The sequence below is a fragment of the Grammomys surdaster genome, unplaced genomic scaffold (genome assembly GCF_004785775.1).
Source record: "Grammomys surdaster isolate TR1022 unplaced genomic scaffold, NIH_TR_1.0 125876, whole genome shotgun sequence".
In the NCBI taxonomy this organism is placed as follows: Eukaryota; Metazoa; Chordata; class Mammalia; order Rodentia; family Muridae; genus Grammomys; species Grammomys surdaster.
In genome coordinates this window covers 170,391-189,227 of record NW_021620701.1, presented here as the reverse complement: position 1 = coordinate 189,227, position 18,837 = coordinate 170,391, and the positions used below count along the sequence as shown (strand labels likewise).

The 18,837-nt window shown below is 38.2% G+C and overlaps 1 protein-coding gene across 2 annotated transcripts in view; it reads right to left on the bottom strand.

Moving 5' to 3' along the window:
* Bdp1 (B double prime 1, subunit of RNA polymerase III transcription initiation factor IIIB) overlaps positions 1–18,837 on the bottom strand; it is a 90,226-nt gene that overhangs the window by 65,441 nt on the left and 5,948 nt on the right. The window contains exons 3-8 of one of the 2 annotated variants that reach the window (XM_028790216.1): positions 18,331–18,440; positions 17,385–17,444; positions 13,670–13,801; positions 11,648–11,781; positions 8,864–8,958; positions 4,185–4,239 (exon numbers count right to left, since the gene is read on the bottom strand). In XM_028790216.1, coding sequence (XP_028646049.1) covers positions 4,185–4,239; positions 8,864–8,958; positions 11,648–11,781; positions 13,670–13,801; positions 17,385–17,444; positions 18,331–18,440 — 586 coding nt within the window. The remainder of the gene's footprint in view (positions 1–4,184; positions 4,240–8,863; positions 8,959–11,647; positions 11,782–13,669; positions 13,802–17,384; positions 17,445–18,330; positions 18,441–18,837) is intronic. The other variant, XM_028790217.1, reaches the window with a different exon arrangement.

Below are 18,837 nucleotides of genomic sequence, written 5' to 3'. Positions count from 1 at the left end.
TCAGAGTTTGTACATTCCTCACCTTCAAGGCTCCTCTTCTTTACAAACCGTTTTGAACCATTAGTGCAATGGCATATTCCTTAACAGTTTCTGGACCAAATGCATTGTTACTGCTGCAAATTTCTCCATATACATGATCCATTTTGAAATCAAGCAAGAAAACACTTAAGAGGCTGGAGAGTTGGCTCAGCAATTAAGAGCCCTTGTGCTGGCTAGTTCTGCATCAACCTGACATAAGCTATGGACATCAAAAAGGAGAGAGACACAGCTAATAAACTGCCTCCGTAAGATGAGGCTGTAGGCAAGCCTGTGTTCTTAATTAGCGAGTGATGGGGAAGGGTCCAGCCCACTGTGGGTGAGCACACCTATGGGCTGGTGGTTCTGGGTTCTATAAAAAAGCAGTAGGAGCAAACCATGAAGAGCAAGCCAGTAAGCAGCACTCCTCCAAGACGTCTGCATCAGCTCTTGCCTCCAGGTACCTGCCCTCTGAGAACCCATCCTGACTTCCTTCAGTGATGACCAGTAATACAGAAGCACAGCCAATAAACCTTTCTTTCCTCCCAAAGTAGCTTTGGGCATGGTATTTCATCACAGCAACGGTAACCCTAACCAAGACACTGATCCTTGAAGGTTAAATCCAACATCTACCGAGTAGCTCACAACCAAGTGTAACTAACTCCAGTTTCAGGGAATCTGACAGCCACTTCTGTTCTCTGTACAGACTGCACAGATAAACATTCAGGAATATAAAAAATAAAATCTTGAAAAAATTTAAAAGAGTATCTTGAATTTGCTTTTTGTCTAATGTGATTTTCATTATAAACAGGTAATAAGTCATTAGTACAAGATTATAAAGTGAGAAATATGCATTAAAATAACATAATGTAACCTTATTTAAGAATGTAATCAAAATAAAATAATTTCTATAATGCAAAAAGCTAAAATTACTTTTGAACCAACCTAACAAATGGATCAAACTACTGAAATAAGCAATAAAATGAACAAATTGTAAAAATAAAAGTAAAAGAAACCAGACATCAAGTATTACATTATTCATTCAATGAATTAGATGATTTAAAACATGCTAAACTAGTCCATGGTAACTCAAATGGAAATAGCAGTTTCCTTGGGGCTACCAAAGGAAGGGAACAAAGGAGCTTCTCAACTGATCAAACAGTCTATGTGTAACAGGGTGCTGGTTATTAGGGGTTTTTTTTTTGTTAATATTAAAATTACACTTTGCACTATGTGTATCAATTACATCAAGTGGCAAATATAGGGCCAGGAGGTAGTTCAATAATAGAGCACATGCACTAAATGGCACAAGAACCTGGGTTCAATTTTCAGCCCCAAACATAACTGTAGAAAGCTAACACATCCTCCAAATGCCTTATAATTACAACATGCACTCTTTATATTCCAACTGCTGCAACATTATAGATGGTTGTGAGCCACCATGTGGTTATGGGGAATTGAACTCATGACCTCTGGAAGACTAGACAGTGCTCTTAACCGCTGAACCATCTCTCCAGCCCTATAAACACTTCACTATGTATTCTAAGCATCAATAAAATAGGAAGTAAATATAAAATGTAAAACAGTCCAATGAAATTAAAAATACTGCCACTGTCAACTGTACAACATTAGAGAGAACAATTAATAAACCAACCAGGAACATATCTACAAAGCAATCCTTCCTTAAACGTTCCATTTAAATTCTGGTGAATGTACAGAAAGATGACAAAACTGCCTCAGAAAGAGGTACATATTAAACAGTAATCTGTTCTGACTCTATACGACGATGAACTAGTACTCAGAGAACCAATAAACAATTTTTAAGTGGTTCTAGAGGACTTAAAAATACAGGACCCGAGGGAAGCTGGAGAGATGGCTCAGAGGTTTAGAGTATTTACGCTCTTGCAGAGGATGCAGGTTCAATTCCCAGCACTCACAGGTGGGTCATAAGCATCCATAACTCCAGTTTCAAAGACCACAACGCTCACTCCTGACCTTCGAGGATACAATACATGTAAATAGTGAATATACATGTATGTGTACATTCATACACATAAATCTTTTTATAAAAGCTACCAAAGCTTTTCTTTAATTCTTTAATTTCCTACTTCAAATGATAATACAGAAAGAAAAACAAAATAATGAGCTCTATATATTATTAAGCCCAGTGGAAAGTTTCTCCAATTTTAAAATGGAAAAGCTCCCCTATCTACAATATTCCAGATCTTTCAGGAACTTGGAACACTTGCCCTGAAGACACAATGAAACACTGGGCATCAGACCCATACTCATCTACCACAGTGTCTACTCAGAAAATAAACCCATGTGCTATACAGTGGATACTCTCTGAACCACACATGAATTAGTTCCCCCTAAAATCAGCCCTGGGGCTAACTTTAATTAAGAAACTTTATTTTGAGCAGGGGATGAGGGTGTACACCTTTAACCCCAGCACTCAGGAGGCAGAGGCAAATGAATCTCTGTGAGTTTGAGGCCAGTGCAGTCTACAAGCTGAGTTCCAAGCAAGCCAGGGCTACATAAAGAGAATAGAAAGGTGGGGACATTTTTATTTTGGACCTTAAGAAATGCCTTGGCAGTTAAGCGTACTCACTGCCCTTGGTGAGGGATGGGTTAAATTCCCAGAACCCACATAGCAGCTCACAACTTCAGTTCCAGAGGATTCAATACACTTTTCCGTCCACTGTGGGCACACATGGCACACACACATATATGCAGGTACTCAACATGTACACACAAAACAACCTTAAAAAAATTTTTTTAGACAAGCATGGTGATGTACAACTTTAACCCTAGCATCTGAGAAGCAGGTGGATCTCATGAATTTGAGTCCATCCTGGTCTATGTAGAGAGTTCCAGGACAGCCAGAGATAAACAGCGAGACCCTGTCTCTAAAAGAAATTTATATTAAATTTTATTTAGAAATAAAAAAATTTTGCACTTCAGCTAATTTCATAACTAAATAAACAGATATATTATGAAAAGCTGATAATTATTTATTCATAAAAACCTTCCAAAACCAAAAAAAAACTATTTTAAGCTATTTTAAATAAATTTTTTGTTTTTATTTACAGATCTTTTGTAGTCTTTCTGTAGACTTACAAAAAAATTAATTGTAATGAAGGTATTATTTAGAAGCTACAAGTTTCCTATTGTTCTTTTAAATCAGATCGAAATTAAAATGTTACCTGTTCATAAAGAACTTCACTGAGGATAATATAAGCAATGAGGCCTAATTCCTTTTTCTTCCTCCTAAGAACTCAATCACTACCTGATATTTGCTTATCAATATCCCTCATCCATTTAAATTCAGGCCTGTCCAAGCAGACTCTCACCTGCCTTATTCACCAGCACATCTTCAAGAGCAACCAGAGTACACAGGTAATAGGTGCTGTGACTCAATGACTGGCTGCCAACTAAAGGAATCAACTATGGCAATCTATTTTCCATAAACTGTCTCTTGAACATAGTTCCTTCCCAATAAAAACCACTCAGAGGCCAGTGAGATGACTCAGCTCATAAAGGCACTTACTAGCAAGCCTGGCAGCCCAAATTTAGCCCAGACCCACATGAGGGAAGAAGGGCAACTTCTGCAAGCTGTCCTCTGAGCCACACACTCACGCACAGTCATATATGCACGGACACAAAGTAATCAGCATCGATTACCATAGAGACTCATGAGCTTACCAGCTTCTGGATATTTGGGCCAATTCTTTGCTTAAAGATTTGCAGCAACTACCAAACTCATACTGTTAAATAAAAAACTGAGAAACAAACACCCAGCACTTGGAAGATAGACTGATATGTGAGTTTGAGCCAGCCTGCTCTACATAGTGAGTTCCAAAACAACAGAGATACACAGTGTGACACTGTCTCAAAAACAAAACAAAACAAACAAAAAACCTCAGACACAATGGTGCACAGGTGTAAAGCTAGCACTTGGAGGCTAAGGCAAAAGGATCAAAAGTTCCTGACTGGCCTGGAATATACAGCAAGACCTTATCTTAAAAAAGCAAAATAGAAAAGCTTCCATTCTTATTTTTAATGACAATATGAGAATGAATCTAAACACACTAGAGGCAAAGACAAAGTGTTGGTCATTTCTCAATCTCTATGAATCATACTTTGTGAAGGAATGCTTTAATACTTACGGAATGCTTTGTCTATTCTCCATCCATTTGTTTTTTCTTCACGCTTAAATTTATTCTGTTAACAACAAAAAGATCTATAGTAATGTTCTGCCATTACACAAGGAATATTTCTAATTAGTAAGCATTAATGTGAAACTCTATGAAACATACTATTCCTTATTAAATGGTATAGCCTAGCCAACAGGCTAAGTTTTTTAAAGCTTTAGTTACTTAACAATGAGGATTGAGGGCTAGAGAAAGGGCTCAATGGGTAAGAGCGCTGGCTGTTCTTTCAAGGACCTATGTTCAATATCTAGCAGCCACTTAGTGGCTCACAACCACCTATAACTCCAATTCAGAGAAGTAATGCTCTCTTCTGGACTCCTCACTGCGCACATGTGACACATACATAGACACAGGCAAAACACCACTACATATAAAATAATGTTTAAAAAATTTAATGAGGATTGAGGAGCTAGTGAGACTGGTCAGCAGGTAAAGGACAACCTTCATCTGATTCTCAGAACCCACATGGGAGAAGGAGGAACTAAGATACCCAGAAGCTATCTTCTGATCTTCAAATGAACATGTGCACACCCTAGGCAAACATACAGACTCAAACACAGACACATACTCTAAATAAACATAATTTATAAACCTTTTTGTAATAAAGATGAAAGATTCATACAAATTTTCCTATACTTATCTTTACTATCAACAACAGAAATAAAACAATAAAGCTAGATTTATGGCACACAGAAAGTAACCGTGGGCCAAGCTTGACAGCTTCATGTCAATATCCAGAACTGATCTAAAGGTGGAAAGAACCAACTGCCATGAGTGAGCCTATCACTTGCATATACTCACTAGGAATAAGTGGGACTATACACATACTCAAGACACACATGCACACATGCTAAATAGATTTTAAATAAAAACAACAGTTGACTACCACAAAAAAAATCTGATAAACCTAGTCAATTAGGCCAACACTAATTTTATCCAACCTAAAATACTCCTAACGCTAGACATTTTATATTATTATTCCAAAATGCTTTTTAGTGTAATAGAGGAGAGTCTGTAATTAGGAAAAATTTTAAACCCAAGTTTATCTCATTTATATATAATTCCAAATTTTATATATATAAATTTCTGGTTTCTTTAGAGACTCAGTTGTGTCATGTGTTATTTTTCAAGAAGATGGCACACGGGAGGATGTTTTGCTGGAGGAGACATGTGAGAAGATGTTTTCCTCAAGAGGACATTTTGCTTAAACAGACGCTTAAAAGGACATGTGATGTTTTGGAAAGAGTATAAATAGAACCCAACATACAGTGAACCATGCACTGGCATTGGTACACCTTGCAATGCTTTGCTGGTCTTCACTAATCTTTGCTTGTTATGACTTCATAGAGAGAAATGTACCAAAGACCTTCTTGTGGTATTCCAGCTGCCTCTTGACCCTTTTGGCCAAGCCTCACGGTTTTCTCTGGATCAAGTCACTGCTACTGATTTGAGTTTGGTGTTTGCTGATTGGACTAGACTATTGCTACTGATTCATGTTTGGTACTTTAGACTGGACTACTGCTAGTATCCTGACAACAAAGATTGGAATTGCCCCAAAGAATTACTTCTAAACAGGTTTATATCTCCCTTATTCTTATGAACCATCTTTCTCTCCTTCAGTGGGCTAGAACAGAGGCTGAAGTATGAAGATCCCTAGCTAAAGTAGATTTTTAAAAACCTATATACATTATAAAAGACAGAATTTTTTTTGGAGACAAGGACTAATGTACTCTAGTGTGGCCTAAAGTACACTATTTAACTCAAAAATCACCATTAATTTCTAATCTTTCTGACTACTCTTGAGTTTTGGGATTACAGGCATGTATCACCATGCCCCACATCCTACATGGATGCTCAGGAGTCAAACTCGGATCTGCACGCTTGCAAGACATGAGCTTTACTAGCTAAGTCATGGCCCCAGACATGTTTTCTAAGTTTTGTTTATTTATTTGTCGTCTTTTAGGGCAGGATTTCATGCGCCCAAAGCAGGCCTTAAGCTCACTGTTCTCCTGTCTACTCTTGAATACTAGAATGACAGGCACGTACCACCACATCTACACTACTACAAAGGACATTTTTAAAATTATAAGCCCTTAGAGAAGGATTATCAGCTAAGTGAGAAGGATCAAATTTGGAAGCCACCCTGGGTTACAAAATGAAGCCCTGTCTCAAAACATCCTAAACAAAGACAAATTTAAAGAGGATAGATCAGTGGCAGAGGAAATAGAAAAATAAATCAAAGAGGGTTATCACTACAAATCCTACAAATGTTAAATGACAACAGTAAGAAAGCTTTTATAGATATGACCTCTATAATCCAGCATCAAAATTTTCACAAGAATCCTTTACCTTCCCCTCTCCACCAAAACAAACCATGGTTTTTCTAACAGCCCTAGCTGTCCTAGTCTTTCTGTACTCCACAGACCAGGCCAGCCTCAAACTCAGAGACCCCCTGCCTCTACCTCCCAAGTGCTGGGATTAAAGGTGTTTGCCACCATTGCCCAGAAACACAAGCATCTTTATTTGTGGAGGAAAAGGACCTGTGTAGGGTCTGTGTTGTTCAGCCTGGCTTAAATTCTTAGGCTGCAGTGATCCTCCAGCCTCAGCCTCACTAGAAGCGGGGACTGCAGGCTTAACTAAAACTAAAAACCTGAACATCTTTGCAGGTATGAAGAATTATAATCTAAACACTTTCACCATTAAAAATAAAAAAATAAATAAATAAATCAGATTCTGGCTTCACTGTTAAGTCCCATCAAACACTGAAGGAGAAACAGTGCTAATCTTAAATTGTTCCAGAATAAGCAAGCGGCGCACGTCCCTGATCACTGCAGCAAACACTATCAAACAGCACGAGAACTCGGAAAGACTATTACAGGGACAAGTGATAGAGCTTGGTGATAAAACACAAACTCAGTACCAGCACTCAAGAAGAGAAAAAAGAAAAATGCAAACCAATATGGCTCCTGAATGAAGTGGTAAAAATTCTTCAAAACAATGTAATATGGAGGCTTGGGAGAGGGCCAAAGGATCAACAGTAGCACTGGCCGCTCTTCCAGAGGACCTGGATCAATCTCCACCACCCACACGGTGGCTCCCCACTCCAGCCCTAGCTGGTTTCCAAAGACACTAGGCACACAGGTATACATGCAGGCAAATACCCATACACATAAAATAAAAATAATGTTTAGGGCTGGAGAGATGGCTCAGCGGTTAAGAGCACTGAGTGCTATTCCAGAGGTCCTGAGTTCAATTCCCAGCAATCTCATGGTGGTTCATAACCATTTGTAATGGGTTTTGTTGCCCTTTTCTGGTGTGGCTGAAGACAGTGACATACATAAATAAATTTTTAAAATTATAATAATTTTTAAAGGTTTTTAAAAAAGAAAGAAAATGTAGCAAATCTCTGCAATACATAAATGGAATATAGTATAACCACATGGAATCGGTTCCATTGACATTAAGGTTACTTCAACATGAAGGAATCAACAAGATGTACTTCACTAGTCTTAGAAACAGAGCATTTTCACTTCTGTACACTTCACCCAAAGACCTGCTGGAATTACACTAACCTTTTAAGGGAAGAACCTAAATGTTTTCTGAAAGAAATAAGCAAGTGGCAAACACTATTAATTAATCAGATTATTGGAGAAGCTCTACCTCTAATCAAATTTTCGCCTTCATAAAACTTTAATATTGTGATCTTTTTAACCAAGATCAACATTAGAACATAAAGAATACAAGCAGGAGCCAGGCCTGGTAGAGCATGCCTTCAATCCCAGCACTCAGAGGCAGGTGAATCTCTATGTTTGAAGACACCCAGAGTGACAAGAGAAATTCTGTCTCAAAACAAAAATACATACATACATATATACATACACACACACATAAACAAGCAAGCTTCTCACCTCTTAACAGAAATCCAGTGAGGCTGTGATACCACACTACAGGATGCCACTACAAAATGTTCCTGGGCAATCAAGTCTAGTGTACTTTAAGGGCACCCAAATTCTTACCTTCCTGATTGGTTGTTATCACTAATGTGGCAAACATGATGAGATGGGGAATTAAGGGAAAGACAGATGATTGGGAGAATCTCCCATTGTTAACTGGGAATACACTATGGTAACACAGAATGAGGGAACCCAGACACACTCCTACCAGCAAGCGTATATACAGTTTCTCAGCAACCACACAAAGCTCATCCCCCCAGGCACAGTACATTTGTACCTGACAGCACTTCCACTGTTCACAATGTTGGTGGTCACTCACTAAGACAGCAATACTCAGCTCAGTAACACACACTCAGCACTTTCCATATCATCCCAGAAAATCTCAGAGACTTTATAGTCATAAAGCTACTCTACCTCTAAGTATTCTGATACATCTTCCTTCTATTTTCATTAACTCTTAAATTTCAGTATCTTTATCCATAGTTCTCAAATGCATTTTAAAAGTCATGTAAAAGTTTAGGAGATATAACTATACTAAAATTGAGAAACCATTCAAAAATCAGTGTCACACATAAACACAAATACAATAGAGAACAAATGACTGTAAAGTAAGTTAAAAGAAAAAACCTTAGTAATTGTTTTTAGTCTTTCTAACCAATAAATGTTATAGGTATACTTTACCTTAATTTCTATCCTTGCTCTGTGAGGAAAAAGTTGTCCAATCATAGAAAAGTCAGTTCCTACCATGCTGATGGCTAAAAAAAACATATCTGTTTCTGTAAAAATAAAAGATAACAAAGTTAATTTTTCCATTCAGACAAAAATAACTCAGTTATATACAATTACATATTAAAAACTTAGTTAAAATAAGTTATAGAGTACTTAATTTCATTGAAAAGAAACTCAGTAAAACATCAAACTATCCCCACAGGTAATTGCAGTGATACACTCCACAATCTCAGAACTCAGGAGGCTATGGTCACAAGAACTGCTAAGAGTTCCAGGACTCCTGACATGTGTGGTACAAGTTTCTAGGCCTGAGTTCTGCCTCAATCATGGAATATGAGCCATAGCTTGTGAACTCCACCTGACAGGACCAGATTTCCTCATAGTGCCTCGCACCATGTAGTACATCCGATGTAGTCTGGACTGATCCCCCCTGACTCTTGTTCTGCACCTCACAGGGACAACAAAGAAAGCAAAGTAGGTGTCCCAGGAGACAATTAAAAAGTTTGCACTCCCATTCCAAAGTGGCCCCACAAGCCTGATCATCATATGTGCCTGCTGGGACAGAGGCACATCCAATCAGGCATTAAACCAAATGAGACAAAGAGGTCTCCGGAAATAAAGAGTTTATAAAACCATGTAAATGCTAGCCAGAAATGAAGGACCAGTCCTGGGAGAACTTCCTAAAGCTACCAGAAGCACAATGAAAAACACTTGAAGAGAGTAACAAAACAATAATTGATCTGACTTAAGGCCCACATGGGATGGAATCCATATCTAACGCTGTTTGTATGACCATGAACCTAAGAATAGATAGCCCAGGGACCTAGGGCAAAATCAAATACTGGTCTAAAAGGAAAAAAAAAATAGTACTCAAATGATTCCTAGTGATACTCTACTGTACTCATTGATCGTTTCCTTGCTCTGTCATCAGCAGCAGCAGATGGGAACAAATACAGAGACTCACAGCCAGACAATACTCAGAACTAGAGACTGTGGAACACTCAGCCCTAAAAGGGATGTCTCCATCGAATCTCCCCCTCAGGGTTCAGGGAACCCCTTGGAAGAGGAAGAAGAAAGACTGTAAGAGCCAGAGGGGTTAGAGGACAGCGAGAAAACAAGGTCTTCTAAATTAACCTAAGCAAGGCGCATATGAATTCACAGATACTGAGGCAGCATGGCCAGGGCCTGCACAGGTTTGCACCAGGTCCCTGCACTTACAGCTCTGCCTCTAGTGGTTTTAAGGGATGCCTGGGTTTCTCACACTTGTGCCCTCCCTTGGTCTCTTTTCCTTATGTGGGTTTGTCTTGTTCAACTTTGATGTGAAAGTTTTTGCTTTTTCTTATTATATTTAAAAAAATGAATGAATGTAAACATAGCTACTTGGGTAAAGGTTAACAAACTGTCATTTATACTTGCTAGGAGAGGGAAAACCAGTTTTCTCCACTGGAACGACACTGGGTAGATCAACCATTCCAGGAAGATCTCATGTTCAGGAGTAACTGACCAACAAATAATGGACCCACAGTTTGTGTGTATGTGTGCTTTCACTTGGTTGCAGTTTGGTAGGTTTTGGTGGGCTCTTTTTCTTTCTGGATGATGTCGTATTTTGCTTTGTAGGTTTTGGGAGTTTTGTTTTATTGGATTTTTGGTTTTTTGGTTTTTTAAAAAAGAACTTGGGTAAGTAGGGAGGCAGAGATCTGTACAAATTTAGGAGGAAGACTATGATCAAAATATATGTAAATTTAAAATTGTTTTAAATATTAAGGCAAATTTTAATCTGAAAATACTAGATGCTGGATCTTATTGCTAACAAGCAAATGTATAGTAATCTAAAGAATTATTTTAGAATATTAGATTTCTATAAGCTAGTAAAACTTATAATATTATAGGCAAAACTATAAGAAAAGAACACTTTATAGACAATTGGTAAAATATGAATTGATGGGGTTTTTGTGTTGGACACTTGTAAGAAATAAAATACTGAGTAGCAGAAAAGAATGAGAGAAAGAGAAAGAGAGAAAGAAAGAGACAGACAGACACTTGGAAAAATGTTCACTGGACTAAAGGGGTCGTAGTGTTTTATAACATTGGGAAAGGGAAGGAGGAAGTGAGGGAAAATGTAACAAGCCTAACAAAATTTACCTTAAATAAATAAAAATTTTTAAAAACCAGGTTGGTAACAGTCACAGGAGGGAAGTACTGAAAAATTCCTCTTGCCCTATATCCTGCCATGCTTAAAAACTATATTTATGCTAAAAAGTAAGCAGTAAGGAACACCATGAAATACGTACTGTGTACTCTGTTGTTCTCGTGTTTACCCCAGCCTGGCCTCCCACTCCCCCGCTCCCCTGCCTAAGCCTCCTCACTGTTGCATTCTAGGCATGCATCATGACTGCTGGGGGAACCCTGTACATCTTCGAGGATTATGGTGATATGAGATCCCACAATCACAAGGATCCACTGGCACAAATGGTTAGTGCTTACACAGAAACACTGTCCATTATTCACTTAAAAGAGGTTTCTTGGTATAGTTTGAAAAAGATTCCAGGCACAAAGATCAAAATGCTAATGATTTCTAGTGGAAAGTCAAAGATATATAGTAGGGGAAGGGGGACCAATAAAATTAAGTGAGCAGAAAACATGACAGTTTACATTTTATTTACAAGTCGGAAGCTTAAATAAAAGTTCCTCTCATTCACAAAGAACAGCAAAGAACTTTTAATGAGAATTAGTTACCTTTATTGGACCATGGCTTTGAGTAGTAGTTTTTCCTAAAGCTGGAGTAAGTAGTTGTGGAGCCACGCTCAAATATAGGATCATTCTCCTCAACAACACAGGGGCCTTTTGTTCTCAAAACTTCTACAGTTAAACTGAAAGAAAGACATTTTCAAATATAGTCACACTAAAAAGGCAAGTATGAAAAACAATGGTAGATGAGGTTTAATTACTGTATTTTAAAATTTACACACCAGTTAATATAGAGAATACAATATATATTTGAAAAAGGATAATAAATTTAAAATATATTTTCCAAATGTGATTTCTAAGGTACGGAAATGAATGCCAACCTGTTTTCAGTCATAGCATTTTCAAAATACCTTTGGACTACCTAAAGGAACTGTTCTAGTGTCTTTTTTGTGTGTCTGTTTGTCTATCTGCCTGTCTGTTTTACAGACCAGGCTTTATGTTGTCAGGCTTGCCTGGAACTTGCTATCTAGCAGAGGACAGTCTTGAATTCCTAGTCACCTACCTCTACTTCCAAGTACTAAGACTGCAGGCATGTACCATCACACCTGGTTTTGGTCAGTGGATTTCTAAATGCCTCCTGGGCTACTATCTCTTTAACTATTACTGACATGTAAAATCACCATCACATAGAAATATTTATCAGCACTGCATTTATACCTATTATAGTCAAATTTAAATTTATATACACTTTTACTAATTAAACTCCAAAAACATTTCATTTCTCTGTTTCCTGATCCCATAGAAAATGTACACTTTAGAGCTAGAGAGACTGGTCAGTAGTTAAGACCTGCTTGGTGTTCCTAAAGACTTAGTGTTACAGCCATCGTTATTTGACTTATACCTCAATACAACTCTCAACCCTCAACTTCTATTTGCAGTAGATGAAGAGTAGCAGAGATCTACAAGGCCACAGTGCAGAGAATGAAAGGCACACTATCCAGCCGTCAGTGGGACATATATAACACATACCCCTGTCACAGCTCAAGAATCACGCTGGAAGAAAGGGTGGAAAGAGCGTAAGAGCCAGGATGACTACAAGGACATATAGCAAGGTGCAGCTGCACATATACGTTCACAGTGACCATTACAGCATGCTCGCAAGCTTTACAAGCCCAAGCTAGACCAATCCCAGCAAGCAGAGGGGAGATAAACATGAGACCTCACCCATACGTGTGCAGCAATAACTGGGAAAGGGAGAGCGAGTTTTCTCTAAGAATCCCGCCTAGGAAGTTACCATGCTCAAATATCATACATCCAAGAGTATCTGGGTAGCACTCATTGGTCTAGAAGGCTTTAAATTAAAAAAAGGAAGGAAGTTGATCTGGAAATACGACATGTACGAAATTTGAAACTCTTAAGAAATTACAAAATCAAAATACACACACACCCCAAAAAAGGAACAAAAATCAAAAACAGTGTTTAATGCTCTTCCAGAGGACCCAAATTAAGTTCCCAGCACCCACATCAGACAGCTCACAACCACACGTAACTCAAGTTCCTGGAGATCAACCATCCACCGAAAGTCGAATTAGAACAAGGTATGATGACACACACTTGAAATAGTACTGGAAGGCAGAGAAAGGTGGATCCTTGGTCTATGAAGCAAGTCTCAGGCCAGCCAGGACTACACAATGAGAGACCCTGTCTCAAAAATTAAAAAAAAATAAAATAAAATAAAGTAAAATTAATGAATAATACAAAAAATCTAAATACCAACTTCAAGACTGAATCAAGCCTAGAAATCCATCCTCAGTGGGTAACAGCACACAGCTGTTCAGCAGCTGGACTGGCTTAGCAGCAAGGTGACGAGTAAACAAAGTTTGGTTGACAGATAAGAGAGAAGAAGAATAACATCTCATGCAAGACATGCTAAAATTACAAATTAATTTAGTCCAATTTCTGCTTAAAATATTCAGCGGCGGTTGGTTAAAAAGTCATGACTCTTTGTTCTTCACCCTCACCTACCTCCCTCCCTCCCTCCCTCCCTCCCGCCCCATCTCCTTCACTCACCTTTCTTCATCTAAAATAATAGAGCCATCTTCTGCCACTTTCACTCGAGGAACCAGAAGTGGCCCATCATCTACCTCCTCTTCCCCTTCTTCATTATCATTAGCATCTTGAGTGCTCTGATTTTCTTGCCTACTAAAATGGAAACATAGTTACCTTAGCAACAAAACAGTATTTCCTGAATAGTATGAACTCAAAACAAGTTATTAAAAAAAACAAACATCCGCTATTTCAAAACTTCTCTATAACTTAACTGAAAATACCACATGACACAGTTACTCTGCCAAGCATGGTGAAACACAAGGTAATCTTGGCACTAAGGAGACCAGTGAAGAGAACCAAGAGTTCTAGGCCACTATGAACTTTACCTTAAGACCTTGACTCAAAATAAATGGATGGATGGATACATTGGGTGGGGTGGCAGAGGAGATAAGATTTCTATCTAATTTTATCTGGTAACTTTTTTTTTTCAAGATAGGGATTCACTGTTGTAGCCCTGGCTGTCCTGGAACTCTTTCTGTAGACTCGGCTAATCTCAAATTCACAGAGACCTCTCTGCTTTCCTCCTGCCTCAGCATCTTGAGTGCTGGGATTAAAAACATGCACTATCACCACCTGGTAATTTGGTAACATTTAATAAGGAATCTTACAAAATAACAATAAGAAATGTTCACTCTCTTTTAAAATAAACCAATGGTACCGTAAGCCATGTAACTCAGTGGTTTATAGCATACCTTGGGTTTGCGGCCAATGATAATAGAAAATAAACAAACAAATGTTACCTTTCTACCTTAATAAAGCATTAGTAAACCACAGTTACAACAGAATTAACAAAACCCTTAACACTTCCTTCCTAACTTTATTTCAGAACAGTCCTATGGGTTAATAATGTTGTGCTTACCTAAAATTAAGAGACTCTTCCCCCTGGACTGCGGAACAGAAAGAACAGAACTTACAGCCAAACAAAGTTTTTCCTTGTCTTATCTTTTTGGAAGCTATTTTTATTTTTATTATTTTATGTGTATGGCTTTTTGCCTGTATGTGTGTATGTGCACAGTGTGAATGCCTAGAAAAATTGAAGTTTCAGATGGTTGTGAGTTACCACATAGTACTAGCAATCCAACCCAGGTCCTCTTAACTGCTGAACCATCTTTTAACTCATACAGAAACACATGAAAACTGTAGAGCACAATAATACTATATGATACTTCAATATAGTATGCTTAACTTAGGTAAACATTTCTATCTTGTCAGTCTTTTCTCAATGCTTTATGATAAAAACATACAATATCTACTTTTCTAGCTTTCTGAAATATGTAAACTAGCGTATCTTTTTTTAGTTTTGTTTTTTCTTCTTTGATCTATGAGGCAGGCTCTTGCTTTGAAGCTCAAAATATCCTGGTACTCATAACTCAGCTTCTCAATTGCTGGGATTACACAGATGCACACCCAGATGCTCTCAGGTAGTCAGTCAGCCACATGTGTGAAAGTCCATCGGAACTTCTTGTTCCCATCCATTATAACTTAAGTTTTTTAAAAAAATTAATCCAACTCTTTCTACATTATCTTTTAATGTCTTACTGAAGCACACATAAATTATGAATCTGAAATGCTCTATTTAAAAGTTGGTGAGCAGTTGAGATGGCTCTTGCCACAAAACCTGACAACCTGACTGCACGGCAGCAGCAGTGTGCAACCTCCAGAATGCACACTGCCTGCCACAGACTGTTTTCTCACCTCCACACTCACCACGGCATGCATGTGCCCACACACATACAAACACACACTGCATACACACAGTAAACATACGTAATATAAGAAGTGTTGTTTTAATTGGTAACATTTGTTGCTTAGGAGTAGGGGTTGGGAACCACAGATTTTTAAACCACAAAGAAACAAAGGTGGAATGACTTTTTTCAATTCCCTTCATTCTTTTTCAATTTTTTACCATGTAAAGCTACTGTTTTTGACAACAAACAACTTCCAATTTGCTGGGCACAGTAACGCATGCTTTTAATCCTAATACTATGAGCCACAGGAGACTAATCTCTGTAAACTGAAGGCTCAGCCTAATCTACACGGCAAGTTCTAGACCAGCCAAGGCCTGTCTCAAAATAAAACAAAAACCTCAATTTTAACATTTTTAATTTAAAACTCATTAGGCCAGTGAGAAGGATCAACTGGTAAAGAAAGGCATTTGTTGTCAAGCCTGACACCTGTGTTCAATACATGGAACCCACATGTTGGAAGAGAACTGATCTCAGGCTGTCTGTCCTATGACCCCCACAAGCTATGACACTCCCATGTACACCCAAGCACGGGACATATGTACATATGTAAATGTAAGTCATAGTATTAGTCAATTACATATATATTACACAAACATTATAGACCTATGTGTGTGTTTCTGAGGCAGATTGTCCCTATATAGCTTTCGTGTGACAGTTTCCTCAAAATATAACTTCTCTGAGTGAGAAGCTTAAGATACTGGATATTCCTACAGAGAAGTCTGTAAAGCTCAAGAACCAACAACTCAAAGGCTTCATGAAGTCCCTAAAACTGACCAGATAAATTAAATCTTCCCACCCGAAGCAGTAAAGACTACTACTGAAAGGCCATCTCCAGCCTGATGAACTGCCTCCATGTTGTAAAGAATGTTAGGTTCCCAGCTTTCAGGAGCCATCGTCCATGCTGGGGTGGGCTTTGGTGATATAGCTGTCTTTGAGACAATTTATGATCTTATAAGAAACCCCTCACTCATATTCTTGATAATTAACACCCATAAAACTCATTGCTTCACTGGATAGTGGTGGTGCACATCTTTAATCCCAGCACTCAGGAGCAGAGGCAGGTCAGTTCTATGAGTTCAATGCTAGTCTAGTCCGAGCAAGATACAGGACAACCAGGGCTACACAGAAAAAAAAAAAAAAAAAAAAAAAAAAACTCTATTAAAAACTAAAAAGTCCCAAGTTGGACTTTGGTGGTATCTTTACTGATGGTTTGTCACCAGTCCCCTATCTGGGGTGAGGAGATATTTATTCACATCTCTCCAAGAATAATTTTACACCTTAGTAGTAAAGATTGACTTTCAACCTGGGATCCTCTGGCTTCAGCTTTTCAAGCACCGAGATTAACACATGAGTTACTACTATCCCCAGCTAAAGCTTCTCTTCCTTTTACAAGACAGGGTTTTCTTTATGTAGCCCCAGCTGTCCTGAGGATTTCTACTCTTACATGATCCTATTTTTAAGAAGCAATCAAATGTACACAAAGCTCCATTTAAGGGTTGGTGCTCAGTGGCTAGTGCTCACCCACCAAGTGTGAGGAATGGAGTCTGAATCCTCAAAACTCATGTAAAAGATGGACAGGACTAGCAGCCCGCACTCAAAAAGCATAGACAAGGGATTTCAGAGACAAGCTGACTAGACACACAAGACAAAATCAACAAGAGACCTTGCATTATTACATAAAGTGAAACACAACTGAGGAAAACAGACACATATCCTTACAAGACACACAAGCACAAGACATAACATGCACACCAAATACACAAAGAACAGAACAGAAAGAAAAGGAAAAGGGAAGAACCATTAGACTTCATTTTATAAGTGTGTCCAGGGCTAGGTGTAAGTCAGTGGTGGGCACCTTTGTGGACCTGATTTATTGCACAGCAACAAGAGGAAAGCACACACTGATAAGAGAATAAGAAGATGCTCACTCTCTTGTTGGGGTGGGAGCCAAGGATTTCTCAGTTTTCTTTTCTTGTTCCACTGAAGAACTGTTAAGTACAAATAAAAGAATCCTTTTTAATAAATTAATATTTTAGCAATTCTCTTCATAGCCAGAAAAGGAAATTCTCTTAGCTTCCATTCTTAATACAATATACATAATATTTCATTAACAATGTTCAACAATCATTTTTTGTCATTCATGCTCAGCCAGTGACAATTAGCTCAGTGAAGGCTGAGAATGAGATCGATTCCTAGCACACACCAGCCAAAAACAAATAATAGGGAGAATTATTCAGTCAAAAACTCATCAAGTACTAATAACCTGCTGGGACCTAAATAAGAAATATCCCCTGCCCCCAACTCCATAGTGAAGAGACTGTCGGCCCTGGGAAATGAAGCAAGCTAGGTGACTCATCTCCAGGCCTTCTGCAACATGGCCAAAGACCTGGTGAACACAAAAGAGGACTATCCTGAAGATTTGTAAGATTTCTGCCTTCTCCCTTCTACCAAGGGTAACTTTAATTAAAGAACTAAAGCTCTGTTCATGAAGAACTTAAACTACACCATTACCAATGAAATAGGGCATAAAACTATATTCCTTTATATCACATTATAGTCCATAAGAAATAGAAATTACACTATAGCCCAATAACTACAACAAGAAGCCCCTTTAACTCTTGCAGATAAAGGACATCATTATCATCTCAGAGAACAGTTACTTGACATAGGACGGCTGTGAGTACAGCACAGGAGAAGGGCACAGGCTTAGACCTAAATGCACCCATACTCATTTTGTTAGAAATTTTATCTTTAAAGGATAATACAAATGCTATGAATTATTCAACAAGCATCTGAACAACATGAAACTGTACTGATAAAAGTGGCATATCATTACATACCCAATGAAACAAAGCATAAATGAATCTTACTTACGTCATGGGGTTGTTGTCTGGAAGGTAATATATGAAGTCTCGCATGGTCATTTTTGATCGATCTGGTGGTCTCTGGCTTTCAGTTGCAGCAAATTTGTTTTTCCATTGTTTCTATATACAGGGATTTTATAAACAGAATACTTTCAGACACACTAAACTCAAATATACAACCCAATGTCCTGAAGTGTTTTAACATTATCATTATGGCTACTTTTAAGACACCATTTATAACCTTAATATTGTATTACACAATAATCTTAGTAGCTTTTTTTTAATAAAGGTGAACTAGGAATTTTATTAAAGACGTTTCATTGTAATGTATTTTTATTTGTGTGTATGCAAACATGTATGGACATTGGTATGTGTGCCTGTGTACTGCCCCATAGAGTCAAGAAAAGGTCACTGAGTGTCATCTTCTAATTCTCTACTTCCTCCTTTGAGGCAGAGGCCTACACTGGCTCGAGTGAAAGCCAGGAAGCTCCAGTGACCCAGGCCCTCTCCAGAGCAG